Below are 19,284 nucleotides of genomic sequence, written 5' to 3' on the forward strand. Positions count from 1 at the left end.
AAGACAACGAGCGCAACATATGCGACCTCGAAGAGGATTATCTCCGCGATCGAGAAAACATGTCGTGACGTACTTGGACGGAGAGAGTTGAGCTCCAAGATCGGGTGGATGAGTGGATCGAGAGATGCGAGATAAAAGAGCGCATCATGTCCTTCGCAACAATTTGATTGAACACATTTGGACACTCCTGGACGATTATATTGTTCGAAACAATTAGCGTTATTTATTGTTTTTTATTTATTTATGTATTGTCTTTTATTTTTTAACTAGAAAAAAATTCGACCGCGCGTTGCTGCGGTTGTATTCTACGCGCGATCAAATTTGGATATACGTTATTTGGTACCTAATATATCTAGTAGGTTGGGTTGTTTGTTGGACGTGTATGTATATGTATGTAATATAGGCCGAAATATTTGGTTTTTTTAACGATGTCGGTTTCGCGTATAGTTAGTCGCGTTGTATTCGTAAAATTATTTCGAGTTCAACGGTGGTATCGGAAAAATTTAACTTGCACCGAGCGAGAACATAGGGCCCGTTATCTAGTGTTTTTTTAGCGATGTCCGTTTCGCGTATAGTTAGTCCCGTTGGGTTGGCCTGATTTTTCCGAGTTGAACGGTGGTCTCGGAAAAATTTAACTCGTATCGAGCGAGAAGATAGGGGCCGTTAAAAATTCGGGTAGAATTAGTTTCTTTTTTTTAATAAAATTAGATATTTACGCTTTCTTCCCTTAAAAAAAGTGTAAACTTGAGGGGCCGTTTTGTAAATTGAGCTGAACTTGAGTGACCGTTTGTATTGTTAACGCAAACTCAAAACGACAATCCGTTAAAACTGAAACTACAAATTTTTGGGTCACTTTTAGTATGTAGGTATAAATATAAATATAAATATAAATATAAATATAAATTATGTAATGTTTTTAATTTTTAATAATGTAATGTTTTTATTTTATTTAATAAAATGTTATTTGTATTTATTTATTGTATTTAAATAATAATTTTAAATTGGCTAAAGTTTGAAATGGAGTTTATGATAGTGAGTGTTTAGTGAAAGGAATGTGAACGGAATGTTAAAGGGTTTGTGCTGATGTGGCGCTGATGTGGTAGTGAAAATATATGTGAAAGAGCTGAACGATTGCAGGTGGCCTAAATGTTAATGATAAAAGCTAATAATCTATTTTCTAAAGCATCAATGTAAACTGCTATACCCAATTCAAATGGAAAATACGGAGTACTCGATATAAATTAAAATGAGAGGATAGTAATAGTTAATGAATGAAAATGTCAAACCTAATATCCATCCTTTATCTCTTGAAAAGGTGATACACAACAGGATGATCTTATCTAAATCCCTTTCCACTCGAAAACTCAAAACGTTGATCTTATCTTCATTATCAAACAACGAAAAATGCGAAAAACAATTTTGCAAACCGTGAACGATTTTCAAGTTATTTTCTACCGAGAGTTCAATTGAGTGATTCTAAAAAAAAAAAATTCTATTGATGCTGCATCGGTTTAAAATCAGTCATATAAAGAGTTTTAGAATGCTTCAAAAAATTAAAAAAATAGTCTTGACACTTTCAAAAAAATAAAGTTGGTTTGGGCAAGAGGAAACACTTCGTACTCGATACTCTTGATAAGGTTACCATATAGATTATGTCATGACTGAAAAGCACCATCATATTATGGTTGAGACAGTTCTTTAATTTCTATTTGCATTTTGTGTCTTTGCTAAATGTGTCTAATAGTAATTGAAAAGTGAAATGCTCCAACAACTTTTTTTGGAGTATGTAACTTATTTGTGTTTTTCCAGGGAGTTAAACACTAGAAATCCGAAAATAATAATAACTCCAACCGTTAATTTGATGCATTAAGGAAAAAATTACTTATATGTTGCTTATTGGTACATTCGTACGTTTATCAGAATGGGAATATAACATTAAACGTCATAAAATAAGTGCTCATTTAAAAATATTTTTGAGCAGCCGTGCAACGCACGAGCTCAAAACCTAGTTTTAAATAAAAGAAACTGAAATTTTACCTTTTTACAAGTTATACCTGATCGAGCCTAAATTCAATTACAAGGAGCGAAACTAGGATCGAGTGTAATGAGGTTGGTGCTGTTGACACGTTTTGGAGACCTTATTATCGGTTTCCATTTGAAAATATCAATTTGAATGGTCAATCCAGATCTTGAACTATCAAATTACCTTTAGCAAAATGTTAGAATGTCTTTAATTAGCTTGAATGAAATGACTATAATATACCTTCAAAGGATCAAGGTTCAACAACCTTCAAATAAAAGTCCAAGACTTCTATTTATACTTTTCCAATTTATGCGGATTACGCATCAGTGTAATCAATCTGTGCGATCTTGCGCTAATTAGTATGCGAATGTATTTTTTTAAATGCAGTGTGTGATGTGTTAGAAAATAGGCTTGTAATTCACAATCTGATTGGTTCTTGAATCGTGAAATAGTTTCTCAATTAAGTATTTCGACCCATAAGCCTTAGGTATCATGAAATCCAAATTGGAATAAGACAAGAACGTGACTCGAATGCAGGCAAGAACAGAACGAATCTAAGTTATTAGAGATAATGTATTTTCTATATATTTGGTATCAAAAGCAAGTAACTGATTTTCTAGAGGGAAAATCTGTTTTAATTCGCTTATGAAAATCAAAGGGTGTAACCCTTGACCCCCGCTATTTTTGTGATAGTATCTCGTCAACTCTTACGGACGTCCACTTCACTGTCTCCAAACTCGTTGTCAAGTATAACTAGATAACTATTGCGTTTCAAGTAAATTTCAATTACCTAAAATGATTGTTAGATAATACTAAAATCACACCAACACGCAACACATGAAATTTATTTTATATTGGTAATCCCGCATATGATCACTACCCATGAGTATCACGTGAACTCTAACCTGACTATCACTCCTATTGACCCAACATTTTTTTTCGGTCAAAAGTGGCGCTTAATATTCCAATACATAAGTAATGCATACACTACAATTGTGTTAAGATGTAGTTGTAGCATGTATTTTAATTCTTGTTCGTTGTAATGTAAGCATCAATTTAGTATTGTAAATTAGCAGATTTTCTTGTAAAAAGTTACTGATATTGAGTAAGGGTAACTTCAACATAAATGCAAACTAAATCAATCTTCTTTAGTTCTTTTTGGTCCAAGTTTGATAGACTTCATATTTTAAACCGCTGTTTGAGGAAGAAAAAAAAAAAAAAAAAAAAAAAAAAAAAACGGATAAAAGAACTTTAAACACAAAAACACTAGTAGAGTAATTAAATTAAAAGGTGAACAATATTACAACAAGCTGGTTTGCCCGAGAGGTTAAGGGGGAAGACTTAAGATCTTCTGCACATAAGTGCGCGTGGGTTCGAACCCCACAGCCAGCATTATTTGAGATTTGTTTTTATTAAGTAATGGTATAGAAAATTTATTATGTATATCTTTAAAGTTTAAACAACGAAATTAAATATGACAACCAACTTTTTATTGTTACAAAACTTACCATTTAAATTATCAACCAACAGGATGATAAAATCCAAACAAATGTATTCGTATATATTAGCTTCATTTCATTTTACCATTTCCATCAATGATTGTTATGCCCCATCCCCATAGCCAGCATTATTTGACATATATTTTTCTTAAGTAATGGTAATATGTTATAGAATATTTAGATATATCTTTAAATAACAAAATCCAATATTACAGACAAATTTTTATTGCTTTTGAAAAAAAATATATTGTTTCAAAACTTACTACAGTATTTAACAACCAACAAGATGATAAAATCCAAATGAATGTCTTCGTATATTGTAAAAGCGCACAGATTAAACCTTCCAATCACCACTAAACCAAGATTCACAATCAAAAGATCATGAACCAATACAGCAGAACCACACAGAACAGTCTCACAAACAAGTTCAACAGATTTGAACTTGTTAATCACAAGATGAATATGAAAACCCTAAAACGAATGTTCGAGAGAGAAAAACAGATACAGATTTCAAAGATAAATTAAAAAAGAAAAATAAATATATAATATAACTTAATTACATCCAGGTATCTACTAACAACAACTTTCTCTCGACATTCTCAACCCAAAAATAAATACAAAAAATAATAAAAATGTTTAGATTTTTTTTTTGAACGGCGATTTTTTGGCATCAGTAGATCATTTATTTCAACGACCCTCATCATTTGCACGTAACACACACGTTCGGGCGGAAACCCGAACCCGATCGACGGTATCCGGGAACACATCCATTCGGGCAGTGGTCCGGGTAGAGGTCCGTGAACGAATCCGGTAAAACCTCCCTATAGGGTCAATGTATACCACCATTATTGGTGTTCAATTGGTTTAAAGAAAATAATGTCATCCCTAAGGATCGAATCCATAACCTCTCCCTATCCCATGACACAAAGTACATGGGGGAACCGTGGAGCTATGCCCGCAAGTTCAATAAAAATGTTTAGATTGAAAGTAATACAATTAAATATCCCCCATTAATCTAAACATGGAAAAGATTAAACAATGTCAACTTTTCACACAACATATCATGTTGTGCCTTAGATAAAGCCTTAGTGAATATATCTAATATATTATCACTAGAAGCTATATTGATAGTTTCAATAACACCAACCTACAAAATGAAGATCAATTTCAAAATGTTTAGTTTTTTTTTTTTTTTATAAAAAACATGATTTTTAGCAATTTGTAAAGTTGATTAATTATCACAAAAAAACTTTTACAGAAATTTTAGTACATATTTTCAAATCATTTAAAATTTTTAATATCCATATAATTTCACAAGTGACAGATGCTAGAGCTTTATACTCAGCCTCAACTAAAGATCTTAAAACAATTGAATGTTTCTTCCTCTTCCGTGAGACTAATGAATCACCAAGAAATACACAAAAAACGGTTCCCGACCGTCTTTATGATATACACTTAGCATAATCTGAATCCACAAAAGCAGATAATACAAAATTGTCACTTCTCTTTATAAACATACCTTTACCTGGTGAACTTTTAAGATATCTAAGTACTCTAAATGCAGCCTTCAAATGTGACTTTAAAGGAGCATGCATATATTGACTAAGACAATGCAAAGCATAAGCTATATCAGGTCTAGTCAAAGTAATGTAAATCAACTTCCCAACTAGTTTTTGATATTCAAGGGCATATCAATATTAGAGTGATTATCAAAATTAGACAAAACAACACAAGTTTTCATAGGAGTATTTGCAGGCTTACTAGCCAGCAATCTAAACTCAAAAACAACTTTCAAACAATATTTTCTTTGTGTCATAGAAAGACTATTACCTTCATCAAGTAACTCAATGCCCAGAAAATATAAATCTTTAACTTTTTACTTTGTTTGCAAAAATAGTTTACACTTTTCTATATGTTCAGTACTATTACCAGTTATCACAATATCATCAACATAAACTAACAAAAAAATGCAACAGTTTTCAGTACTCTTAACAAATAGAGAATAATCATTAACACTTTGAGTAAAACCATACTCAAACAACGCATCACAAAATTTCTCGTTCCATTATCTAGGAACTTGTTTTAAACCATAAAGAGATTTGACAAGTTTACAAACTCTTCTGTCATTTTATAAAAATAGCCTTCATGTAGTGACATATACATATCTTCAGTTAAGTCACCATATAAAAAAGCATTATTAAAAGCATGTTGGTATAACGATCAACTGTTTTGAACATCAACAATAATAACAGTTTGATGTGACGTTTAGTGTTCAACTTATAATAATAGAAACACTGATCAAATAACCTAACTAATCAACACAAACGCCGGGCAACAATGATTCGATCATTATAGCAACTAGCAAATATTCAAGCAAGCATTGTTTCACAGGGAGCAGTTTACATAAGTCTCAAAACACTAATAATTATCCTAAGTTGATTGGGGGGTTTTGATAAAGTGTTGATTAAGTTAATATTAACCTAAGAGATATTAACAAATAAGAGAGAAACGTATCCACCTTTTGCCATGGTTTACCCAATTCATTCATTACACAACAATGTTCAAACATATAGTTTCATTTTCATTCGTCAACTTTCATAAAACCTCAATCAAATAAAGTTCATTAACTCACATAGACTCATTTCAAAGATCAAACTATGTTTTGAGTGAAATCATTAATGCTCGATTTTGGATTAAAATTACTTAAAATCCTTTAATTATCAAAATCACTTAAGATAATCAAACACCACTATGTTGACTAAAGACCAATTGAAAACCAACCCAAACCAAGAACACAATCACTTGAAATTTCTAATTTGATTGTCTAGATCACACGTGTTGAAGCACAAATTGTTTCACTAATCGAATCACCAAGAAAAGCTAAACAATCTAAGAACTAATAAGTATTCAATTCAAATAACTAATTCTTGTTATCTTCAATTCAAATTCGTTGCCTTGCTAGACTTGTCCCTTTTTAGCCTTCTCATTGGCCCAATGCTCCCAAGCCTATTTTTAAGGCCGTGTGGATCCGATTCTGCATCAATATGGGTGCAAAGAAAAAGAACAAACTAAAGAAAAATTATATATTATCAACTGATAACGCACGTCACTGCCAACACAGGTTAGATTTTCACCTCAAATAGGGAGTTTCCAACTTTTGATGATACTGCCAACATCAATGCGATTTGAAAATGTTTCTGGGAGGTTTTCCCAACCTTCGATGGTACTGCCAACATTGTCGAATTGAGTTTCCTCATGAAAGCGTGTGTGAGTGACAAATGAGAGCATTCGATGTCGATATCGCCGTTAAAAAAATAATTGATAACGCAACGTCACTAATGAATTACTCGTATGTTATCTATATTAAAATATTTCTTTTGAATTTTGATTTTCATTATGATAAAATACACTTTTTGAAAAAATAACTATTAAGTTTGTAGAGTGTCATTTTATATAATTTTATATTTTTCACCTTCAGAAAATAATATCCAGCTCCACTAGCCAAACACACTCTACATGGGACGTTACTTCCGCAAGTCCATTGGTGACTCATGTAATAAACGAACTAAGCCCAAAATCATACGTAGGCCCAAATGGTGAAACTGCCAAATTTATCGGGTTAACCCGATCCAACAAACCACCCGGATCTCAAAGTTATATTGCTGTTCAAGAAATCACTCCCTTCAAATATTTTTCATTATATTTAGTTTTCCTTCTTTTTTTTATCAATCAGGTACCAACGATCTTATTACACTTCTCGAATCTAAAGGTATGATTTTAAGTCAACAATCCATTCTAATTTCCATTTAATCTGATCGTTTGATTAATTATACACAGTTTATGTATTTCAATCCGAATCATTTTTCATTAATTTCTAGGGTTTGATTACGATTTTGTTGTCTGTATTCTTCTGTATGAATTGCTATCTTCTAGGAATTTGTAGCTGTAGCAGCTTGTATATGCCTATATTAATTGATAATGTTGTTGATGAGATCCCATTTTTTGGTTTATGTTGTGAAGTATATTAGGTTAAATATGGAACTTAAAACTTGTGTAATGAATTTGTGATTCTAGGTTAAAATTATGAAGCAGCTTGACTTTAGTGGACTAGAATCGAGTGCGCCACTATACGGTGGCAACAACGAGTTGTTGTCTGATGGATTCACAGATGCCCCTTCTTTTGACCTTCCAGTTACATCAGATGTGAGTTTTTTAGCTGTGTTATGCACCACAGTATTTTTATTTTTTATTTTTTCTAATGCTAAAAAAATACCTTTATATTATTTTTGTTATAGTTTGATGGATTCCAAAAGAATTCAATCCAAATGGTAAAGCCAGCAAAGGGAACAACAACATTGGCTTTTATTTTTAAGGATGGTGTGATGGTTGCTGCTGATTCGAGAGCTAGCATGGGAGGCTATATCTGTATGCACTTTTTGCTATAACTGAAAATATAATGAACTATGTTCAAATGTTCAATCATAATACACTGAGGGTGCATTTGAATTTGTTCATTAGCAACATGTGTATCTGACATAGTTTTGCATTATGGAACTGTTTTAATTTTATGCTTCATAACTCCATACGTGTTTACAATTTGTGTTGTAGTGCAACATATGTCTATTTATTTGAACAGAAAATCATGAAAACTAATCCAGAATTGTCAATAAGTCTTCTTGTCTATTTCAGCAATTGAGCCCGTTTAATACATGTAGACATAAACAAAATGTAATGCTGATCAAAGCTTATGATCTTTAAGTATATGGATCTAGTTTAATGGATTGTTTTCAGTATCTGTAAAATATTACTTATTAAATAACTTTTCTTTAGTTTTCAGCATCTTTCTTATTATAATATTTGTTCTCAGCATCACAATCTGTGAAGAAAATCATCGAAATTAATCCTTATATGCTGGGTACAATGGCTGGAGGAGCCGCTGATTGCCAATTCTGGCACAGAAATCTGGGCATCAAGGTAAACTTGTTACATTGCTACTTCAATCTCGTCCATTAAATGCATATAAAATATATACATTAGGGCTTTTTAATACGCATATTTCCTTTTTAGTGTCGCCTGCATGAGTTGGCAAACAAAAGAAGGATATCAGTGACTGGTGCTTCAAAGTTGCTCGCAAACATTCTTTATTCTTACCGTGGAATGGGATTATCAGTTGGGACAATGATTGCAGGATGGGATGAAAAGGTATATACAGTCTGACAATGTACTTGATGAACCTTTATCTTGAATCTTGATGTTTGGTCTGCATATATTGTTTTAAAGTATATACCTATTTTTGACATTTTGTAGGGCCCGGGTCTATATTATGTTGACAGTGAAGGAGGACGCCTCAAGGGACAAAAGTTCTCAGTTGGGTCTGGTTCACCATATGCGTATGGTGTATTAGATAGCGGGTGAGCACCCTCTTTTTATTCCACCTCATTATGAACATGTGACATCTTTTAAAGATTCAGCTTTTAATATGCTAGCTTCACCATGTATGCTTTGAATAAATTACAACATAATATTGTAAATTCTTGCAATCTTTCATATTGCTTTATTAAAAAGAAAGATTATTTGATTGGTATAGTATACTAGTTTTTTTAATCACATTTAAGGCATCAAAAGATTTATAAAAATTCAAACAAAGAAAATAATCTATGGCTTGCTTCAGCCTATTACTTAACCTGCCCATGACATGTCTATAGAGACTTTAAGTTATTGTTTTTTCTGTACTTGATGATTCATTTTGAAGTTTGATTTTGTCTTGATTTTTCAATTTAATAGGTACAAATATGATATGACAATTGATGAGGCCGCTGAATTGGCCAGGAGAGCCATCTATCATGCTACATTCCGTGATGGGGCTAGTGGCGGTGTTGCTAGCGGTACTCTCTCTCTCTCTCTCTCTCTCTCTCTCTCTCTCTCTCTCTCTCTCTGTGCATGTGAATTATCATTATATTCTGTATATTTTCTCTCTCATTAGATGCTGAATAGGAAATTTTGACCAATTTACATATGGATGAACCTTCGGGTTGTGCTTTATCTCTAAGAGATCAAACGAGTAAAACAGTAGGTTCAACTAAATGAAAATATCAAATGGGTTGAAAGTTGGCCAAAATGTATTACTGATTTACCTGATAAACTACTGATTTACCTGATGTAAAATTATATTATCAGCTGTATATGAGAAATGCATAACCAGTTAAATGATGCCAACCCTGCCTCTTTCATATGAAGAATCCTTGATTTGATAACTATCAATATTTCTGTTTCAGTTTACCATGTGGGACCAACTGGATGGACAAAACTATCAGGTGATGATGTTGGTGAACTTCACTATGCATACTATCCTGTTGAACCAGCCATTGTTGAACAGGAAATGACTGAAGCTGTATCTGCCTGAGTGGAATGGGATGCAGGAAATTTGTTAAAACCAAATCGAGCAGAATGTACTTTTGTTAAGATACTACATGTTCAAGTGACAATATGTGTCTTTCTCATGTTCCTAGAATTTGATACTCTTGTTCTTCACCTGAAATATGATGCTTTTTTAGAATTTGAAATATGATGATGGTATGCTGATTGGCTGAAAAAACCCTTGTTGGTAGGGTCAAAATTTATTAAGACCCAACTGTCCGATAAATGGTCAAAAAATGGGTAGGGTCAATAAGGGTAGCTCTACTAGTTATGATGGGTCGGGTCTCAGCTTGAAACCCTTTTTGACAAATGTTCATACCTGTTTTTTAAGAGAGCATCTTGTCAAATACGATTGCAAAAATTGTAGGATTTAGGTAATTTTGGATGACCAATGGTTAATAAAATATCCAAGACTCCTTTTCAAATAGGTCAAGTTGTTGTCTCTTAATCTGATCATTTGTTATGACCCATGGCTGTGGTGAATATCAAAATTTATTTGGCAGTCCTTGTAGAATGTTACAGTTGATATTACTCAGGAGTAAGGACACAATAAGACCGAATGTTCAAAAGTATTTTACGTAATACAAAAGGCGTAACGTTTGTTTGTTAGTGCATAAAATCTAAATTCGCAGTCCTAAAAATGGAACGCATGTGAAAGCTGTGTTTCATCGTAATCGTCTAATGATTTTAGACCTTTTGATGGCCGTGTGATAATTAAATGAAAGTGAATTACACATGTTCATAATATATGTAGTATATTTTTTCTTTGTATTACTTGAATACTTTATACTTATCATTTGTGCTTTGAAGACCTATATAAGAAATGAACTAGAAAAAGGATGTCTTCTAAAAACATCAAATTTGTAAAGGTAACCACAAGGGTGATAGCGTAATGGTAAAAACTTGGCATTTAAGATGACACACAGGGCAACGTTACTTTCTAAATTCGACGACATGTGGCAATTTTAACGCCCACTAATGTTGTTAATGGGGCGTTAGTCACTATTCTGATCGGGAAAAAAATATGCGTTAAATGCCATGTGGCGAGCTGTGATTATGATTAGTTGGTGGGTTTTGACTGTTTTCAAACGCTAATATTATCGGTCGTTTGTTAATTAATAAAATTTAGATATTTCGATCTATAAATACTATACCTGGAAATTTGATCGGGTCGAAACGGGTTTGGGTTTAATCAAGTCCGGGTCTAAACGGCTCAGAAATTATGAATCCCAAACACTCGCTACTCCAATTTCCACTTAGTATACAACCAACAAAAATGAAGACTGTAGCTTCAGAACATGTGCCAACTCGGATATGAGCTTAAACACGTAAAATAAATATGGCAGCGAAATTAGTGTGAAGTCCGATGAACCATAAAAAATGCGTATAATGTGAACAAAATGAAAATCGTTGGCGAACCACTGCGATCCGTCATCTAAGTTGCAGCACTAGAAGCCGATAAATGAAGAATCTCGTCTGAAAACTCCAGATCGGAAGGGAAACAAGAAAAGAGAATGAAAGAAAGTAAAAAGGGAGCGAAAAATCGAAGATTAGTCCGACCACCGACGAGGAGCCGGTGACCGGCAGAGAAAGTGAAGGAAGCGGGATGTTATTTTAAAACGTCGGGAGAAGTACCACATAAGGTTTTTTAAGTGTACTTTTTAATAAATAATGTAGTGACCCGAACTTTTCCATGTTTATATATATTAAATGAAATTGATATTTACATGATTAAATGTTTCCAACATGTTAAGCAATCAAACTTGTTAAGACTTGATTAATTAAAACGGATTTTGTGTTAACATTTGACCACCCAGTTTGTCCGATGATTCACGAACGTTATAACTTGTATATGACATGATATTATATATATGAACATATATATATATATGTTTAACATGATGAAATGATAAGTAAGTATCTTATTATGTATATTAATAATGAACCTTATACATACAACAAGACTACTAACCTAAGAAATTCAAAACGATATCTATACGTAACGATTATCGTTGTAATAACGTCTTAATATTTATATATCATATTAAGATATATTAGTACATCATGTTATCATAATAATGTAATAATTTAACATCTCATTAGATATAATAACAATGGGATTAATTACATTTAACGAAATCGTTAACTTATAGGTTCCGAAACAACATGTACATGTAACGACTAACGATGACTTAACGACTCAGTTAAAATGTATATACATGTAATTTATTAAGATGTATTGTTACACTTTTGAAAGACTTCATGACACATATCAAAGTACTTCTACTTAACAAAAATGCTTACAATTACATTCTCATTCATTTTCATCAACATTTCTACTCGTATGCACCCGTATTCGTACTCGTACAATACACAGCTCCTACATGTACATATTATTGGTATATACACTTCAATGATCAGCTCTTAGCAGCCCTTAATGAGTCATCAAACATGTGGGAACCATTCTTTGTAATCTAGTATGAATTATTTAGCAAGATTACAAAAATATTATTAATCATTCATGACTTATTTAAAAGAAAACAAACTTACATATCCTTTATATCTAATCCATATATCACGACCTAAAACACATACAAACACCTTCATTCTTCAATTTTTTTCATCTAATTGAACTCTCTCAAGTTCTATCTTCAAGTTCTAAGTGTTCTTCATAAATTCTATAAGTTCTAGTTTTATAAAATCAAGAATACTTTCAAGTTTGCAAGTATACTTCCAAGCTTTCTGATCCATTCCAAGTAATCATCTAAGATCAAGAAACCTTTGTTACTTACAGTAGGTTATCATTCTAATTCAAGGTAATACTCATATTCAAACTTTGATTCAATTTCTATAACTATAACTATCTTAATTCGAGTAGAAAATCTTACTTTAACTTGTTTTTGTGTCATGATTCTACTTCAAGAACTTCCAAGCCATCCAAGATCCTTTGAAGCTCTAGATCATTTCTTGTTATTTCCAGTAGGTTTACCTACTATACTTGAGGTAGTAATGATGTTCATAACATCATTCGATTCATATATATATAACTATCTTATTCGAAGATTTAAACTTGTAATCACTAGAACATAGTTTAGTTAATTCTAAACTTGTTCGCAAACAAAGTTAATCCTTCTAACTTAACTTTTAAAATCAACTAAACACATGTTCTATATCTATATGATATGCTAACTTAATGATTTAAAACCTGGAAACACGAAGAACACCGTAAAACCGGACATACGCCGTCGTAGTGAAACCGGGGGCTGTTTTGGGTTAGATAATTAAAAACTATGATAAATTTTGTTTTAAAAGTTGTTCTTCTGGAAAAATTATTTTTCTTATGAACATGAAACTATATCCAAAAATCATGGTTAAACTCAAAGTGGAAATATGTTTTTCAAAATGGTCATCAGGACGTCATTTTTTCGACTGAAATGACTACCTCTACAAAAATGACTTGTAACCTGTATTTTCGACCATAAACCTATACTTTTTCTGTTTATTTCATAAAATACAGTTCAATATGAAACCATAGCAAGTTGATTCACTCAAAACGGATTTAAAACGAAGAAGTTATGGGTAAAACAAAATTGGTTAAAAATGGTTAATTTGACTACGGGATGAATTGACAAAAATCTATACTAACCATATCCTAACTAACTTATATTGTATTATACATGTATTCTAACATATATTATGTAATCTTGATAGACCATAGACACGTATACTATGTTTTGACATATCATATCGACGTCATCTATATATATTATTTGGAACAACCATAGACACTCTATATGCGGTAATGTTCGAGTTAGCTATACATGGTTGAGGTTGATTCCAAAATAATATATATACTTTGAGTTGTGATCGAGTCTGAGACTTGTATACATTGGGTCGTGGATTGATTCGAGATAATATATATTGATTTATTTTTGTACTACTAACTGTGGACAACTAATTGTGAACTACGAACGTTGGACTGTTAACTTAATAAACTTAAATCATTAAAACATAATAAAACATATTGTGAATATATTTCGATCATACTTTGATATATATGTATATATTTGTTATAGGTTCGTGAATCAACCAGTGGCCAAGTGTTATTTTCCGACGAAGTAATAATCTGTGAAAGTGAGTTATAGTCCCACTTTTAAAATCTAATATTTTTTGGATGAGAATACATGCAAAAATTTTTTAAATGTTTTACAAAATAGACACAAGTACGTGAAACTACATTCTATGGTTGAATTATTAAACCGAATATGCCCCTTTTAGTCTGGTAATCTAAGAATTAGGAAACAGACACCCTAATTGATGCGAATCCTAAAGATAGATCTATCGGGCCCAACAAGCCCCATCCATGTCGCAGATGCTTTAGTACTTCGAATTTATCATGTCCGAAGTTGTCCCGGAATGATGGGGATATTCTATATGCATCTTGTTAAGGTCGGTTACCGGGTGTTCACCATATGAATGATTTTTATCTCTATGCAGTTTGCGAAATACCTGATATGAGATGTATATTTATGAGAAATGAAAAGGAAATCTTGTGGTCTATTATTACGATTGATAAATATATAGGTTAAACCTATAACTCACCAACATTTTTGTTGACGTTTAAAGCATGTTTATTCTCAGGTGATTATTAAGAGCTTCCGCTGTTGCATACTAAAAAAGACAGGATTGGAGTCTGCATGCTTGTACAATATTGTTTAAAAACTGCATTCGAAGACTTAAGTTGTTGTGTAATATTATTGTAAACTATTATGTAATGGTCGTGTGAAAACGCTACATTTTAGATTATCATTATTTGATAATCTTCGTAATATTTTAAACCTTTATAGCAAATATAAAGGTTATGGTTTGTTTAAAAAATCGAATGCAGTCTTTGAAAAACGTCTCATATAGAGGTCAAAACCTCGCAACGAAATCAATTAATATGAAACGTTTATAATTATTATGAACAAGACATTTCAAATAACTACTAATAGGGGTTATGATGGGAAACTTCTTCAATGTACAGTTTTGCATGTGTGGGAGTCTATTCGACCACGGGCACCGGTTGTTCCATGGTTTAGGGTGGTTTGGTTCTCTCATTGTATACCGAAATATGCGTTTTATAATGTGGTTGCTAATGGGCGAGAGACTTAAAACGCAAGATAAGTTAAAGCCATGGGATATGCGGGCTAATCCGGCGTTGAAATGTCTATTGTGTAATGATTGCATGGACTCCCATGCACATCTATTTTTTGAGTGTGCTTACTCAACTAATGTATGGAACAAGGTTTTGAGGAATACTCATTTGTCCCTGGTTAGTAACGAATGGAAGAGATGTAGAGACTTACTTACTCCTGTAGCAGGTCGAATTTCGGCGAGAGTGGTGGTGACGAAGCTATGCTATTCAGCTACGGTGTATCACATCTGGCAGGAAAGGAACACTCGGGTATTCAAGGGTTCGCCTAAAATAGAGCCTCAGTTGTATGAGATGATTCGTTCGATTGTTCGGTTAAAGTTGATGTCGATTCGGTTCAAGCCATCTTCTTTCGTAAATCAGCTCAAAGCCGATTGGCAGTTAGTATAATTGGTGTTAATTGGTTTGTTGTCTAGCTTTCTTGTTTATTGTTAGCTAGTTCGTTGTTTTATGGGCTGTTAGGTATGCTAGTAGCAGGTGCGCTTTGATGTAATCATTTTTTTTATTATTTTTTAATAATATTTGTTGGAGAAACCTTTTACCAGGGAAAAAAAACTACTAATAGGGGATTCAAAAGTCTATTGTTCAACAACAATGTCATAAAGAGTTAAACAATCATAATATTAAACAATAAAGTACTAATATCATAATATTAAGGGCATCAGAGATCAATAAAGTAGTGATATCCTAATATTAAATAATATTAATATTATGTGCAAGCAATTAAAAAAATATAGTGATATCATTTTATTTTATTTTCAACGAAAAACATTAATTTAAATATATAAATTTGAAGATCAATAAGTCCAAATAGATACATCATTTAACAACAAACTAACTTTAGTAAACATCCGCAACATACGAGAAAATAATCAAACAAACTAATCAAATTAAATCTAACCACCAACACATTGGACTAAAACTAGCAATGCAAGCAAATTATGACGTACAGACTTAAAGAACCGAAAGGATCTAATCATTGTCCGACGATGAACCAAAGAACTATATAGTGATATCATATAAATATTGATACTTTTAATAACCTTAAATTCTGAATATACAACTAAAAAGTTTACGGGTTTTGTCTCTTCCAACAGGAGAACCCATAAACAAGTTTTGATGTCATTTCAAATGGTATTTCCGAACCAATTGATGATAACATAACGTTTACGGTAAGATTAGATTGTTTGAAGAAGGAGAAGAAGAAAAAGAAAGAACTATTGGCAAAACGTAAGGTAGAATCCAATTGTATTTATAAGCTTAAAGATTAAATTGATGACTTGGATTATAGGGACGCAATTCAAAACTTGTTTATGGGTTCTCATGTTGGAAGAGATGACGGTTAATGGTGAGTATAAAATGCCGGGACCTAGAGTATGATAGGTCGGGTTTGTCTCGTGTTTTAGTTGGGCCGGTTCCTATTTTTTATCGTGTAGTTTACGTTTTCGCATTGTCTAGCTTTGTACGTAGTATTAAAGTTTTTCAGGTTATTAGGGGAAACTCACATATAGATAGTTTTTTAGATGGTTACTCGCTTGGCATGATCCTCCCCCATAGGCGAGCCTTCAAAGGAGGCATGGCAGGGTGAGAGCCCCTCCAGCCTTTTGTATAATTACTAGAAGTTTGATATTATAGAGGTTTAAAAAATATAAATTTTGTTGTAATTTAGTTGTTTATAACAACATTGGTAGCCTAAACTTACTACAAAATTCTAGTAATGAAGGAGTAGAATACTAATGAGAGAAATGAGAGAAATGATTTTTGTAAGTATAATGGAGGGTGCAAGTTTTTTAGCTTGCATACATGGGTATTTATAGTACAAAAAATACTATACAATAGGTATCCAATATTGACTATGATTTGTACAAAATTGACTATCCATTAAAGCCTAATATTATAACACTCCCCCTTGGATACCAATTTTGTTTTGTTGGAGATCAACTATAAGTTACTGCCTCGTTAAAAACCTTGGCCAAAGAAAAACGCAGTGGGATAAAAACTTTAGCTAAGGGAAAAAGAGTGCAGCATATAGTTGACTCCCCCTCAAGTAGACATTGCTGAGCTGTTACATCTTTTGAACTTGCCTTATGCCAATATTGTGAACATGCGTTCTGAAAATAGCAGTTGAAAGTGCTTTGGTGAAAAGATCAGCAGAGTTTTTGATGGATTGAACATATCTCATTTCAATCTGGTTGTCCTTAATGAGGTCTTGAGTGTATGAGAAGAATCTAGGAGGTATATGTTTTATTCGATCACTTTTGATATATCCTTCCTTCATCTGTGCTATGCAAGCTGCATTATCTTCATAGATAGTTGTTGGACTTTTATCACATTCTAGTCCACAAGAATCAGTAATGAGTTGTGTCATTGATCTCAACCAAAAATATTCCCGAGTAGCTTCATGTAATGCAATCACTTCGACATGATTTGATGATGTTGCAACAAGTGTTTATTTTTGAGAACGCCATGATATTGCAGTATCTCCATTTAGGAATATATATCCAGTTTGAGATTTAGCTTTATGTGGATCAGATAAATAACCTGCATATGCATAACCAACCAAATCTTGTTTTGATTCGTTAGAATAAAATAATCCTAAATCAGTAGTTCCTCGAAGGTATCGAAATATGTGTTTGATCCCATTCAAGTGTCTTTTGGTAGGAGCTGAGCTGAACTTTGTTAACAAATTAACTGCAAAAAAAATGTCAGGTCTTGTATAATTTGTAAGATACATAAGAGCTCCAATGATCTTCATGATCTTCACAGTGATAAAATGGATCAGTGTCAATATTGAGTGATCTAACAACCAATGGTTTTGTCTTTAAAAATGTTTTAAAATCTTTTCGGTATAAGTTGTTTGATGTACAAGTAAACCATTAGGCATATGCTCAATTTACAATCCAAGGCAATACTGATCTCTTTATTTGTTCATATGATGTTATGATGATTGACATAAAAACTTACAATCACATATCCGGACATTGTTTTCTTAATAAGGACACATGTGCAAATAAGATTATTTGTCCCCTTTTCTTATCAAGTAATCACTTAATCGGGTATACCATATGCGATCCGATTGTTTCAACCCATATAAAGACCTTTGTAATTTAATTGAGTACATTTCTTTGTGTTTTGCATTTGATGCTTCTGATACCTTAAATCCTTCAGGTATCCTCATATATATATATCACTATCAAGTGATCCATAAAGATCAACAGTAATAACATCCTTGAGATGTATTTCTAGATTTTTAGAAACTGACAGGCTGATTAAGTATCTAAAAGTAAATGCATCCATAACAGGGGAATAAGTTTCATCATAATCAATTCCCGGTCTTTGAGAAAAATCTTGAGTTACAAGTCTAGCTTTATACCTTGTAACCTCATTTTTCTCATTTCATTTTCGCATAAAAATCCATCTATACTTTGTGACGACCAGGGAATTTCCGACTAAATTTAAACTTAATCTTTATATGATTTCAATACGATAAGCAAAGTATGTAATGTTGAGTCTAGAAAAATTTTGAAACGATGTTCATATATTCAATTGACATTCGACTGTTCACGACGATTCACGAACAATTAAGTATAAATAGATATGTGTGTATGTATATATAAATAATAATTTGAAATATAATTTGAAGTATTATAAGTTGTTGTTATTAAAAATTAATAAAATAAAAATAGGATATTATAATTATTATTATTTAAAATATATCTCTATATATAAATAAAGTATATTAAAATAAATATTAAATGATTGTAATACTCGTTTGATGTTTCGATTGATATTAACCAAGTTAAATTCAAACTTATGTAATTTTAAAATAAACGGTGTTACGGAAATGAGTTATATAAGTTATAGGCTTATTAAAAGTATATTTAGGATCTAATTATTTAATTTTAACATTTTTTATATTTTACCCATAAATGAGAGGGACAGTTGATGTAATTTTTATTTATTAGATTAATGATTGAATTTTATACCATAATGACCGAAATAAATATTTATAATTAATCTAAAATTTTGGGTTTCTTCTGAAAACATTTATCCGCCACTAATTAACAATGGACCACAATATAACACTCCTTAAATTAATAATATGACAAGAAGCCGGCTGCTAACTATTCCACAAATATGTTATATGTTAC

General features: G+C 32.1%; 2 protein-coding genes and 1 non-coding gene across 3 annotated transcripts; all 3 read left to right on the forward strand.

The window, feature by feature from the left end:
- Window positions 1-3,332: 3,332 nt before the first annotated feature.
- Window positions 3,333-3,415, forward strand: TRNAL-UAA (transfer RNA leucine (anticodon UAA)). Its single transcript has one exon. It is a non-coding gene; the product is annotated as a tRNA-Leu (tRNA).
- Window positions 3,416-7,240: 3,825 nt separating this feature from the next.
- On the forward strand, window positions 7,241-10,087 carry LOC139872690 (proteasome subunit beta type-5-B-like). Its single transcript, XM_071860619.1, has 8 exons — window positions 7,241-7,291; window positions 7,597-7,725; window positions 7,818-7,947; window positions 8,390-8,496; window positions 8,590-8,724; window positions 8,830-8,933; window positions 9,307-9,407; window positions 9,798-10,087. Exons 2-8 carry the CDS (start codon window positions 7,606-7,608, stop codon window positions 9,923-9,925), a joined length of 825 nt encoding a protein of 274 aa, XP_071716720.1. The 5' UTR covers window positions 7,241-7,291; window positions 7,597-7,605; the 3' UTR covers window positions 9,926-10,087.
- A 4,977-nt stretch (window positions 10,088-15,064) lies between these two features.
- On the forward strand, window positions 15,065-16,479 carry LOC139870580 (uncharacterized). Its single transcript, XM_071858362.1, has 3 exons — window positions 15,065-15,513; window positions 15,596-15,610; window positions 16,425-16,479. Exons 1-3 carry the CDS (start codon window positions 15,065-15,067, stop codon window positions 16,477-16,479), a joined length of 519 nt encoding a protein of 172 aa, XP_071714463.1.
- The last annotated feature ends 2,805 nt before the right edge of the window (window positions 16,480-19,284 follow it).

The sequence above is a fragment of the Rutidosis leptorrhynchoides genome, chromosome 10 (assembly GCF_046630445.1).
Source record: "Rutidosis leptorrhynchoides isolate AG116_Rl617_1_P2 chromosome 10, CSIRO_AGI_Rlap_v1, whole genome shotgun sequence".
NCBI classification, from domain to species: Eukaryota; Viridiplantae; Streptophyta; class Magnoliopsida; order Asterales; family Asteraceae; genus Rutidosis; species Rutidosis leptorrhynchoides.